Here is a 12,734-nt window from a genome sequence, read left to right as displayed (position 1 = left end):
AATTAGTTAAAAATCAGCACCTGCTTATTGTAGATTTTTCAGAGAAAATCAACATTGCTCAAAAAATGCTATATATATATATATATATATATATATATATATATATATATATATATATATATATATATATATATATATATGTATGTATGTATGTATGTATGTACTTCAATGGAAGCATAGTATGTTTGTGATTTGACACCTAGACAACTCTGCACAACCACTAGAGGCAGCATAAAAGAGGCACACATTCATATCTGTCTTTTTACACGGCTGATTAACTACGTAAACTGTCATCGTGGCCCCTGACAGGTACTCACAGTTAAATTATGTCCACCGGCTCGTCGTCGGTCTCGAAATCCATTTGCTGCAATGAACCAATGCGTTACACTGAGCACATGTGTCACACACAGATAACGTGGTGTTAGACACGTTGTGAACACAGCAAAATAATGGCGAAGTGTCAGAGCACAACAGAAATGACCGTTAATCTATCGCTACCTACACTTCCTGTTTTACAGCAAAATATGCCGGCTCGACAAGTTTGGTGTAGGCCACAAATAGGCTGAACAGGGTGGTGTGGCTTTTTTTTACACCTAGTTTGTGTTATCTACGAGAAAGCGCTGTCTACATAATGCACTGCTGTGATTTGTACAACCACCTTCAGTTTTCAGTTCGGCTCGTCATCAAGCACATTTCTTTCTTATTGTGTAGCCAATGTGCCATCGTTTCTTGCTTCCCTGATAATAAACATGACCTGTCCACAAGTTCTTTTAAAGATATGAACACATGTCGCCCAATGATCATAAAAATGAGGAAAACCAGGCTTCGGAGTTAAAAATTTCACCGAGCATATGACGACATGCAATAATACAAGCACGTGATGTCCACTCCCTACAACGCACGGCCAATGAAAATCAACTATTAAATCTTTTCCAAGACAAGCGGAAACTTGGCAATCATGACATTCATATCATGATTATCATGTTTAGACAAGTCCTTTATATTCGTTGCCATTCACATCACGTAATACGAAATTTGGTATATGTGGAATTAGTGAAATGGTCGTGAGAACGCTACGAGCATAGCATGTAGTCATGTTTTACATGAAACGCATATTATGATTATCAGGTTTGAACATGTCATTTACCTTCATTGTCTATTCACTTACCGTGACACCAAATTTGGTACATGTGGAGCTAGCGCAACGGCAGCGAACGCGTCATAGAGGGCCCAATATACTCGGATGCAATGTTGACGCACGCGCACGCAACACGCGAGCACTCTATAGTCTGATGCCAGGCGCGACCGACGTGACCAGTGTCCGTCGGCACGGTCCGGTGGCAACCGATGCGAAATGCGACATGCTGCATTTCGCGCCAAACGATGTTACTTAGACAGCACCGTGTCTGCCTCTCTTCGTGACGGAGGGATGCCGTGTGCCCTGAAACACGCATGCGTCAAAGCAACGCAGCACAGTGCGCGCCTGCGAATATATAGCTGGCAGATTCACAATGGAGGTCAGTGGGCAGACCCACTGATCTCTACTAGGGGGATTTCGGCACCTGGCATAACATCGCCGGCGTGACGAGATATTTTGAACACTGGCGTGCACGCGTGCCAGGTCACGTGGAAGTGCACAAGTGCCTTGAGTGTGGCATGTATTAATGTTCTTACATGACACGCATCTCATGAATATCATGTTTGCACCAGTCACATACCTTCGCCATCCATTCATGTGACATTATAGCAAATTTTGGCATATGTGAAGATAGCAAAATGGCTGCGAGCGCATCATGAGTGTTGGACGTAGTCATGTTGTTACATGACAGGCATGTCATCATCATCATTTTTGGATGTGTCATTTATCTATGTCATCCATTCGCGTCACGTAATACCAAACTTGGTACAAGTGAAGCTAGTAAAAAGGGCCGCAAGCGCATCATGAGCGCAGCATGTACTCATGTCCTTACATGACACGCATCTCATGACTGTCATGTTTGCAGAAGTCACATACCTTCGTCATCCATTCACGTCCCGTAATACCGAATTTGGTACATGTGAAGCTATCTAAATGGCTGTGAGCGCATCATGAGCATGACATGTAGTCATGTTCATGATGCACGGACGGATGGATGAACAGGCAAACGGATGAACGGACGGTTGGACACATGAATGAACGGGCGGATGCTTCGTCCCACTTATTATCATTCACTCCATGTATATGCTGTGAAAACCACTAACGCCATCTAGTTATATATAGTTACATAGTTATATTATTCCCAAGGACATATACAAAGAGCACAATTTATTGAGCAAGTGATAAACTAGAGGTGGCTACATGCTACATACTAAGGAGGGAACAACCCACGACCTAAGGAGCTTTGTTTATAAAAACGAAAACTTCATAAAAGCTGCGCTAGCTATGCCGCAAAAATTTTACATCCTAAGGGGTGTAAAACAGGTTTATGCAATAAAGGCCTCGTAAACACCCTTTTCACAGCCCTATTTTAAAAATCAAGGTGTTCAGAAATAAAACACCTGTAAACACCCTAGTTACACCCTTGTCTTCAGGGTGTTTTGAACAAAGCTATACAAATGCACAACATTTTTGGCCAGTTTTGCTTATATTATAAGTATACATTAACCATCCTGATACCAGCAAGGCTCCTACTATTAGCTACTTGCGGGTCTAATAATGAATCAAAGCAGAAAGTAAAATAATGCAACCGAAACACACTGTTCATCGATAAAGCGCACACTACGAAGGCCGAAGACACAACAGGAGCACCGCCTGTCCAATTCACTGGGCCGATTCACTTGTATCTGTTCCTATCATCTGTGTCGTTTGTGTGATAAGTGAACACTCATAAAGTGCACTAACTTGTCTGAATCAAGGGAATGTAGCACACAATGGCATATATGCATATGATGCAATAGCTGAGTGCGATAAATTGCAATACCATTTAAACTATTTCGAGAGCTTTGTCATTCAACGTGCTTCTACAATATCAGCTGTGAAAAAATAGCTGACATACCGTATATACTCGTGTAAGGGCCGCCCTCGTGTAAGGGCCGCACCCCAACTTTGAAAGCGGATATTTCGAAAAAAAAAAAACAAAAGTTCAAAATGTCCCGCCAGAAAAGTGTAGTTAGTTCATTTACAGCCAGATGGCGCTGCACGCTTTTCCGCTTTTATTCTACTTCCGCCGACGCGCCGACCACGCTGTTGACAGCGCGCCGCCATATTTGCCTTGTGCGGCCTCTTTGTTGGCATCGTTCCTAGCATCGTGTCGATACGTTGGCAGCGCGACTTCAGATCGGTGTCGTCGGTGTCACTTTGTTGGTTGTAGTGAACCCTGCAGAAGCCAGCGCACGTGACGGACGATGGGCCGGCATCTGAGATCATTCACTGCAGCATTTAAGCTGCAAGTGATTGACTATGCCGAGGAGCACGGGAAGCGGGAAGCTGGACGAAAGTACGACGTCGATGAGAAGCGCGTGCGTTACTGGATGAATCAGAAAGATGCCCTCGCCGCTACTAACAGGAGCCGAAAGGCGTTTCGCGGGAAAAAGTGCAAGTACCCGCAACTCGAAAGCGAGCTCGTCAACTACGTCGTCGACACACGAAGGGACGGCTACGCCGTATCGACTGACATGATACGCGTCAAAGCCCTCAGCATCGCTCGCCACATGGAAATACCCCCGGCACAATTCAAGGCAAGTCGGGGCTGGGCTACGCGGTTTATGAACCGTAACTTCAATGCCATGCCAGTAGAAGTAGTTGCTAAAAGCTTCAAGGTAACGGGAATTTCGAACTCCATGAACGGCACCGAAGATGACCGTCTCTGGGAAGACGCGGACGCCGAGGCGAGCTCCTCCGAGAACGAGGACAGCGAAATGGAATCCGAATAAAAACATTTCTGGCATGTCATTTGTGACTCTTGCACTCTGCTACTGTTGCATAAACAGTACAGACCTTTGGCCTGTACTGCCTGTACTAAATCGGCCTGATTCGTGTAAGGGCCGCACCTAGCAAAATTTTCGAAAAAAAAGTGCGGCCCTTACACGAGTATATACGGTACCTGCAGCTAGTGACCACGATTACGAAGGGAGAAATACTTAGAAGGGAGCATTAGGTGATGTAGCCAGCCTTGGTACTTGACAGAACTACTAATTGGGCTAGTTGGTTGAGATTGTTTATTGGTCTATGTTTATTGCATAAGGTTGACATTTGTTGCTCTACACTTATCAGCCTTGAAAGGCGAACGCTTTGTGAAGCCAGTAGTATCAGTCCAACACATGACTTTCCTGTCAAGAGGACATCATAAATGAGATTTGCTGAGACTTCGAGGCTTGATGCTCGGCAGTTTCTAATGGAAGCACGCTTGCTCGGCACACTCAGGGCTCCTCAGGGAGGAGTTTCATAAAGTACCTAACCAGGAGTATTAAAACTCACCATGTGCCCTGGCATTAAAACTAGGTGTAAAGGTCGACACAACAAGCTTCAATCACATTGCAGAATCCTTCCTCCTAAATTTTGACAATGACTTTGCTATGCTCAAGGTAGTGGGTTCGATCTTAGCTGGGGTGGCAGCCCATCGGAAAAGGGCAAAGTGTAAAAACATCGCTGTGTAAAAACCCAACATGGTCGAAACTCTTCCGCGACCCCCCACTATTGCAGGAGTGTTCACTGCGCCGGTTGTTACATGATTAAAATACGAGGCTCACAGTACATGAGGTCAGTGAACCTTACGATGTCCAAGCACACGGAGATGCTTGCATCAGGGGCCATCAATTCATCTGCATAACTGTGAAATGAGTTACTAGACAAGAACCTGACAGCCTATTGTGTCGATGCATCTAACATGATGGCTTACTGTATCTCGCTGGATAGCTACTGTGTTTTTGTTGTTCTACTGTGCGAAAATTCTGCAAATATTGCATATGCGAGCATCTTCGTCGGTCGTTCTCTGCCCTGTGTCTAGCGCTGTTTGTTCCTGTCTTAACTAAAGTCTCTAGATTCTTCCCTTTTAGCGAAGCACCAACAACTGCCTCTAATACCGACCCTCTCTCACGTGCAGCCAGTGTCTGCTTCCTTTTTTACTAACTTGGACAATTTACAATGTCATGTGCATTTAAATACCTTTAGCTATGCCTCTTTCAGCAGACAATAAGGTAATACAAAGTGCCTTCTTCCTCCTGCCAACAACACCCCATTAGTGAGTGGGCACACGATTCTTCAGAATCGGCGAAAGCACTAGGAAGAACATGGATACTGAAAAGGAGCGTTAGCCAATGAGATTCACCGGTGGTGCTTCAATGGATGTTGGTACTTAGGACAAGAGGGGAAAAAATATAGGAACCTTCGTCCTGACCCGCTGGAGTTTGGCTCGTAAATCAAATTTTGATGGTGATAATGACGACGAGTGTGTCAACACTTACAACTGTCGATGACCGGGACGCTGCCGATCGGTTCTCTGACTTTGCTGTCTGGTTCCCAAGTAATAACTGGAGCCGGTGTAGCTGTGACAGCAACGACCTGTGGGGATAAATGAAATACACAAATTAGCTATGCCACTGACACACAAGCAAAGCTTGTCCAAATAATAAGTCAATTTGTGTTCCTTCTTGAACAAAGATCATTGTTGTGCTTACTATCAACATCATTAGTGCCTGCCTGTCAATATAAAAACATTGACTCTACCTTCATCATATTCTACATAAAACATTAGCAACATAAGAACGTTACATGCACATTCATCATATTCAAACCACGACACTGAACATAAAATACCGAGCATTCAAGATGACTGGTCAGCTTTGTATGAAATAGCCTTAAGCATAATGCTTGAGAACGAAAATTAAAACCACAGATGCTCTGGCATGCATTTTATATATTATTTAGATGTCAGGATAGACAAATGTTAGTACAAGCCCTTTAAAATTTGGGTCTTATACTCTACTATTTAGTGCATTAATACATTGGAGCTTGATGTAGCAAGCTTCAATAGATCAAATGAATATATCGTGAAAGCCCTTCATGCTTACCTGTTGCTACTCTCTAAGACATCAACTTTTTTCTTGTACTCTTGGTTCTCACTTAATAACGTCTCCACCCTGTGAAAAGACACAAGAAAAAAAATTGCATTGCTCTCACAAGATGAGCAAAATGATATACCTGATTTCTCAATAAGGTTTTTTAATGATTACTTCACTAGCTGAAGTAGTGGACCATTTATTGGGCGTAACTATTTCTAGCAATACAGGCTGTAAAGTGGTGAGCCATAAAATATGGCTTAGCCTGGGAGCACTTTCCTGGCAAGTAGACTCGCGCTTGTTATAAGCCCATTTGTGTAAACCGCTGGCTATAGAGGCACCGCTTTGACCAAAACTGATCGTTAGTAGTTCATATTTCTTCGAGTACATCCCATCTTGCCGCGAAGTTTCTGAGAGGCTGATCACCTAACTTATGTAACTTGCTTCAATAACACATCTGGAATAGCATTTGTACAAACAGTGATTATTACAGCACATTATATAGGATCGCGTTATACCTTTGTTGCCGAAAACAATGAATCAATTGGGTAATAATTATACAATTCATAAAACAATCAATCAGTCAATCAATCACTCCACTGATTAGCTTGCCTTTAGTTAACCAAAATGCTGCAAAAGTGTAAATGAATGTTTAGTTTTAACAGGTTCGCTTACACTTGGTAAAAAATGGCACAGAATCAAAACGACGATAAACGCAGGTGTTTAAGCATGTGTTTTTACGTGCGTGTTACCCTGAGCCAGACAGCACTTTACCAAAAGGAGAAAAGTTTTGGTATACCAAGCAAAGATACAAAAAAAATGGTTTTAAAGAGGCAAACTACATGAAACAAATGGAGAGTAGTGAAAACCATGAAAAGCATCATTCAAAGACAGTATATGTATCTTGGGAAGCCTGCGTGACTCATTAAAAAAAAGGAAAAGAGACTAGCCGCAAGTAACACTAGCATACCTCTTTTCTAAAGAGTCCATGTACTCTTTCTTCTTTCTTCGACTTTCTTGAGCAGATATCTGTAAAGGGAGAACAGCAATAAGTTTAAAAAAAGACTAGATATAACAAAAAGTGTTACCAAAGCACACGAGAAGCCTTTTATTACACTGTAATGCACTGGGTCAAAGTTTTGCATGCGTATAACCGAAATAAAAAATAGCTGTGAAAGCTGTATGCCCATTTTAAGCTTTGGATTTTCTCATGCCAGAGTCTTGTGGCATGAAGAGCCAGCATAACGTGGCTGGTTTTTTGGCCGCATGCTCTGGGGCAGCACCAATTCACTGTTCCCAATTCCCATTCGATGTCAGAACTGAAGATGTAAAGTAAGATTCTGTGTACACTAGAAATTTAAATGCATAGCCTTGACATTGCTTCTTCAAGAATATATTAAGAGCAGCCATTCATTTATTGGTGAAGAATCTAAACTGCAAATAACCTCCACACATCTGTGAACTCCTGCAACTCTAAACAGATGTTTCAGCCAGCTGGATTGTTTTTATAGTTAATACCAGTCTAAAACAGTGTTTAACATACTGGGACAATCGGTTCGGCATGGTAGTACAGACAAAACATTCCCATATTCAGGAGAATATACATGTACTAAATTAAATGTTTTCAAACACGCAGTGAATTTATTGCATTTTTGTCCTCTGATCTTGCATGTTTTCTGCTGTATAGGCTTCATGAGGCGTACACTACAGTGAGTTTTAATTCAAATGATTGCGAGAAAAGATTAAAATTATCATCACCTTGTTTTTTATTTTTCGTCGTATCTTCTTGAGCGAGCGCTCTTCTGCCTTTGTGAGAGGTAATCGCTGGGGAATGGGATAGCCTTCTGCCAGCAGAGTCCTCTTCTCCTCGTCTGTCAACATTAAAACTCCCGTGGCACCCTTCTGCAAGGAGATTGACACCCCCATCTATAGCATCGGAATGGAGCCAAGTTTTGTATAACAGCATGAACAGGCAGAAAGAATAAAAACACTGCTTGAATCCAAACAGACACAAACATGAACATGCCAAAAGATGAGTGCAGAGACACCTTCATCCACACGCAAACACTACGCAACCACACAGAAACAAACAAATAAAATGCAAACAGAAGTTCACAGATACAGCGGCGAATTGTAAGCATGGTGTCAAACCTTGTTGGTGGAGTTCGCCGAAACTTAAGTCGTTGTATAGAGCAAAGACAAGCAGAGAGAGGTCTCCTGTCCTCTTTTCTGCCAGGGTTCCTTTGGTTTACAATGACTTCAGTCCATAAGTATGATAGACTGAATATGTAATCACATGAAATATGAAACATTTTTAATCCTCATTACAAGCCCTATAGCCCTTTGGACTGCGAACTTGTCCCTCTAAAAACAAGACCATAGCTACGCCATTCATAGACATGCGTGTGTCTATGCCTAGTAGAGATATAGAGAGAGAAGGAAGCAAGTGAAAGCAGGAAGATTAACCACATGGACATTTGGTTTGCTACACCCTGCACCGGGAAAAGAGACAGATGGGTGAAAAGAGAGACCAATGTAAAGAGAGGGATGGATGAAATAACACCCACACTTGGGGAAGTCCATCTAGTATACAAGTGGTCAGAAATATCTGCTGATTTCAGACAGAATGTCTCCTGCACGTACTGCCTGGTTGCTGATGAGCTGACTTCCGCCGCTCGCTGAGCTGCGCGACGAAGATGACGGGGGGGAGGACGATGACGAAGATGACGATGACGTCACGGCCACGCGCGAATGTGACTGGCTGCGGCGGCTCATAGAGGACGATGAGGACGTGGCGAGGTGGGTCGGGCCATGGCTCGATGACGTGCCCTGAGATGACGGTGTCGTGGCGTCAGAACTGGCTCCTCCAGCCGCCACTGTGAAACTAGTGGGTGAGCGGTTGTCTGTGCTGTGTACCGGGGACAGGCTTCCGTCCGAGTCACTGCTGTGGCTAGACGGCGGCGTAGGCGGGAGCATGAAGCCGGAAGCTGCATTGAAAACACCAGATACAGTTGCATGAGCATTCCCGCCAAAACCTTGCTTCTCGGAGGCTAATGAAATTAATTGATCAGTCAATTATACAATCAATCAATCACTTCATTGGAAGCCGCGTCGAAAACGCGATATATACATGCACTAAAGTTTCCATCAAGCTCTTGCTTCACATAGACCATCCATCCATCCATCCATCCATCCATCCATCCATCCATCCATCCATCCATCCATCCATCCATCCATCCATCCATCCATCCATCCATCCATCCATCCATCCATCCATCCATCCATCCATCCATCCATCCATCCATCCATCCATCCATCCATCCATCCATCCATCCATCCATCCATCCATCCATCCATCCATCCATCCATCCATCCATCCATCCATCCATCCATCCATCCATCCATCCATCCATCCATCCATCCATCCATCCATCCATCCATCCATCCATCCATCCATCCATCCATCCATCCATCCATCCATCCATCCATCCATCCATCCATCCATCCATCCATCCATCCATCCATCCATCCATCCATCCATCCATCCATCCATCCATCCATCCATCCATCCATCCATCCATCCATCCATCCATCCATCCATCCATCCATCCATCCATCCATCCATCCATCCATCCATCCATCCATCCATCCATCCATCCATCCATCCATCCATCCATCCATCCATCCATCCATCCATCCATCCATCCATCCATCCATCCATCCATCCATCCATCCATCCATCCATCCATCCATCCATCCATCCATCCATCCATCCATCCATCCATCCATCCATCCATCCATCCATCCATCCATCCATCCATCCATCCATCCATCCATCCATCCATCCATCCATCCATCCATCCATCCATCCATCCATCCATCCATCCATCCATCCATCCATCCATCCATCCATCCATCCATCCATCCATCCATCCATCCATCCATCCATCCATCCATCCATCCATCCATCCATCCATCCATCCATCCATCCATCCATCCATCCATCCATCCATCCATCCATCCATCCATCCATCCATCCATCCATCCATCCATCCATCCATCCATCCATCCATCCATCCATCCATCCATCCATCCATCCATCCATCCATCCATCCATCCATCCATCCATCCATCCATCCATCCATCCATCCATCCATCCATCCATCCATCCATCCATCCATCCATCCATCCATCCATCCATCCATCCATCCATCCATCCATCCATCCATCCATCCATCCATCCATCCATCCATCCATCCATCCATCCATCCATCCATCCATCCATCCATCCATCCATCCATCCATCCATCCATCCATCCATCCATCCATCCATCCATCCATCCATCCATCCATCCATCCATCCATCCATCCATCCATCCATCCATCCATCCATCCATCCATCCATCCATCCATCCATCCATCCATCCATCCATCCATCCATCCATCCATCCATCCATCCATCCATCCATCCATCCATCCATCCATCCATCCATCCATCCATCCATCCATCCATCCATCCATCCATCCATCCATCCATCCATCCATCCATCCATCCATCCATCCATCCATCCATCCATCCATCCATCCATCCATCCATCCATCCATCCATCCATCCATCCATCCATCCATCCATCCATCCATCCATCCATCCATCCATCCATCCATCCATCCATCCATCCATCCATCCATCCATCCATCCATCCATCCATCCATCCATCCATCCATCCATCCATCCATCCATCCATCCATCCATCCATCCATCCATCCATCCATCCATCCATCCATCCATCCATCCATCCATCCATCCATCCATCCATCCATCCATCCATCCATCCATCCATCCATCCATCCATCCATCCATCCATCCATCCATCCATCCATCCATCCATCCATCCATCCATCCATCCATCCATCCATCCATCCATCCATCCATCCATCCATCCATCCATCCATCCATCCATCCATCCATCCATCCATCCATCCATCCATCCATCCATCCATCCATCCATCCATCCATCCATCCATCCATCCATCCATCCATCCATCCATCCATCCATCCATCCATCCATCCATCCATCCATCCATCCATCCATCCATCCATCCATCCATCCATCCATCCATCCATCCATCCATCCATCCATCCATCCATCCATCCATCCATCCATCCATCCATCCATCCATCCATCCATCCATCCATCCATCCATCCATCCATCCATCCATCCATCCATCCATCCATCCATCCATCCATCCATCCATCCATCCATCCATCCATCTATCTATCCATCTATCTATCTATCTATCTATCTATCTATCTATCTATCTATCTATTCATCTTCCTTTATTTGGAAACAATGGGTTGAGTTTTCAGACATCAAGGCATTTTAATGACCGACTACATCCCGACATCCCGTCATTGCATCAACGAACGGGATGTTCATTCAAACGTTTGTACAAATTGCTTATTCATATTCTCTGCGGGAGGTACCGGGATGGCTGTGAGGAGGAGCAGACTTTTTTCTTTCTTAGGTTGTTACCGACCTAGATGAACCAACCCTCGCTTTGCGCTATCGTTGTTTGCACACCACCATGTTAATTGATGAGTTACCAACTCGCCTAGCAGTCCGTGCTTCTTAAGTGAAGATCTCAGAAATGTGAGAGCTGAAAAGGTGCTCACGTGGTTCCAGCTTGACCTTTGGGTACACCATGTGGCGCTCGTGCCGTGCAGTAGCCAACACGATGGTGGGCTGCTTGAGCAGGCTCTGTTGCTGTTGTTGTTGCTGCTGGTGCTGGTGAAGATGTGTGGCCGTCGTGGCCGTCGCCGCTGCCGAGGCGACGCACGCCAGCGAGGCATGCAACGAGTTGGACATGAGGGGCGCCGCTGCCAACGCCGAGGACAGCAGGCGTGAGGACGACTTGTGAGGTGACGATGAACTCGGAGGAGGTGGACTCGAAGGGGGTGCAGGCGGTGGACTCATGGGCTCCTGCTTGACAACCACACCTCCCGCGGTGGCCAAGTCGGACTGGCCGGTGACTGTGGACACGGGGACTGCCGGAAAGCACTCGGAGTCCATGTCTGCGGGTGGAGAAAGAAAGAAGAAAAATATTTAGAGAATTCCGAGTAATTCTTAGGTTTCAAAATAAAATGTCGAAATGCATGTTTCTACAAGTGAAGCGACGACACGTAAATCAAAATGCTCAATGTTGTCATTGCTCTTGATGCATACAAGAGATGGCATCATTTTATGGCTGCGTAAAGAAAAATGAAGTGTGATATACGGCATCCAATTTCGCAATATTTTAGGTGTTAATGCAAGAGAAAGTCAAGAATCAAATGGCCGCATAGTTTGCGCTTCCTTGTAAAGGTAGTCTAAATACGACGGTCTTTTGTCTGAAGGCGCTGCTTTAGCACTAGTGCTTCAATGCAGTCGTTCACCTCCTCTCCGATTAGAGTGGAGACTTAGTGGTTCGTCAGCTACAGCGGTCGCCATTACTTGGCCCACTCCTCAACGCGCTCTGCAAGCGCACGGCTTCGCGGCCTTTTGCTCTCGAGAAGGAACACTGCGTTATAGAAAACAGAAATGAAAATTAATGGAAATGTATGATTCCTTGGACTGTCGAAGCGAAAAGCAGTGCAATGATGCACCTACCATTAAGGCACAGAATATATGCTTTTAGGTAGGCCTGGCATTATTTCAGC

General features: G+C 45.0%; 1 protein-coding gene across 1 annotated transcript in view; it reads right to left on the bottom strand.

Moving 5' to 3' along the window:
• The window catches only part of LOC119164283 (uncharacterized), a 252,433-nt gene that overhangs the window by 14,515 nt on the left and 225,184 nt on the right, over nucleotides 1-12,734 (bottom strand). Inside the window, exons 3-9 of the mRNA XM_037416431.2 lie at nucleotides 11,712-12,110; nucleotides 8,680-9,023; nucleotides 7,795-7,938; nucleotides 7,007-7,065; nucleotides 6,049-6,117; nucleotides 5,443-5,539; nucleotides 318-364 (exon numbers count right to left, since the gene is read on the bottom strand). Coding sequence (XP_037272328.2) covers nucleotides 320-364; nucleotides 5,443-5,539; nucleotides 6,049-6,117; nucleotides 7,007-7,065; nucleotides 7,795-7,938; nucleotides 8,680-9,023; nucleotides 11,712-12,110 — 1,157 coding nt within the window. The 3' untranslated portion in view covers nucleotides 318-319. The remainder of the gene's footprint in view (nucleotides 1-317; nucleotides 365-5,442; nucleotides 5,540-6,048; nucleotides 6,118-7,006; nucleotides 7,066-7,794; nucleotides 7,939-8,679; nucleotides 9,024-11,711; nucleotides 12,111-12,734) is intronic.

This window comes from Rhipicephalus microplus, chromosome 8 (assembly GCF_043290135.1).
Source record: "Rhipicephalus microplus isolate Deutch F79 chromosome 8, USDA_Rmic, whole genome shotgun sequence".
NCBI classification, from domain to species: Eukaryota; Metazoa; Arthropoda; class Arachnida; order Ixodida; family Ixodidae; genus Rhipicephalus; species Rhipicephalus microplus.
This window is presented reverse-complemented; position numbering and strand designations above follow the sequence as displayed.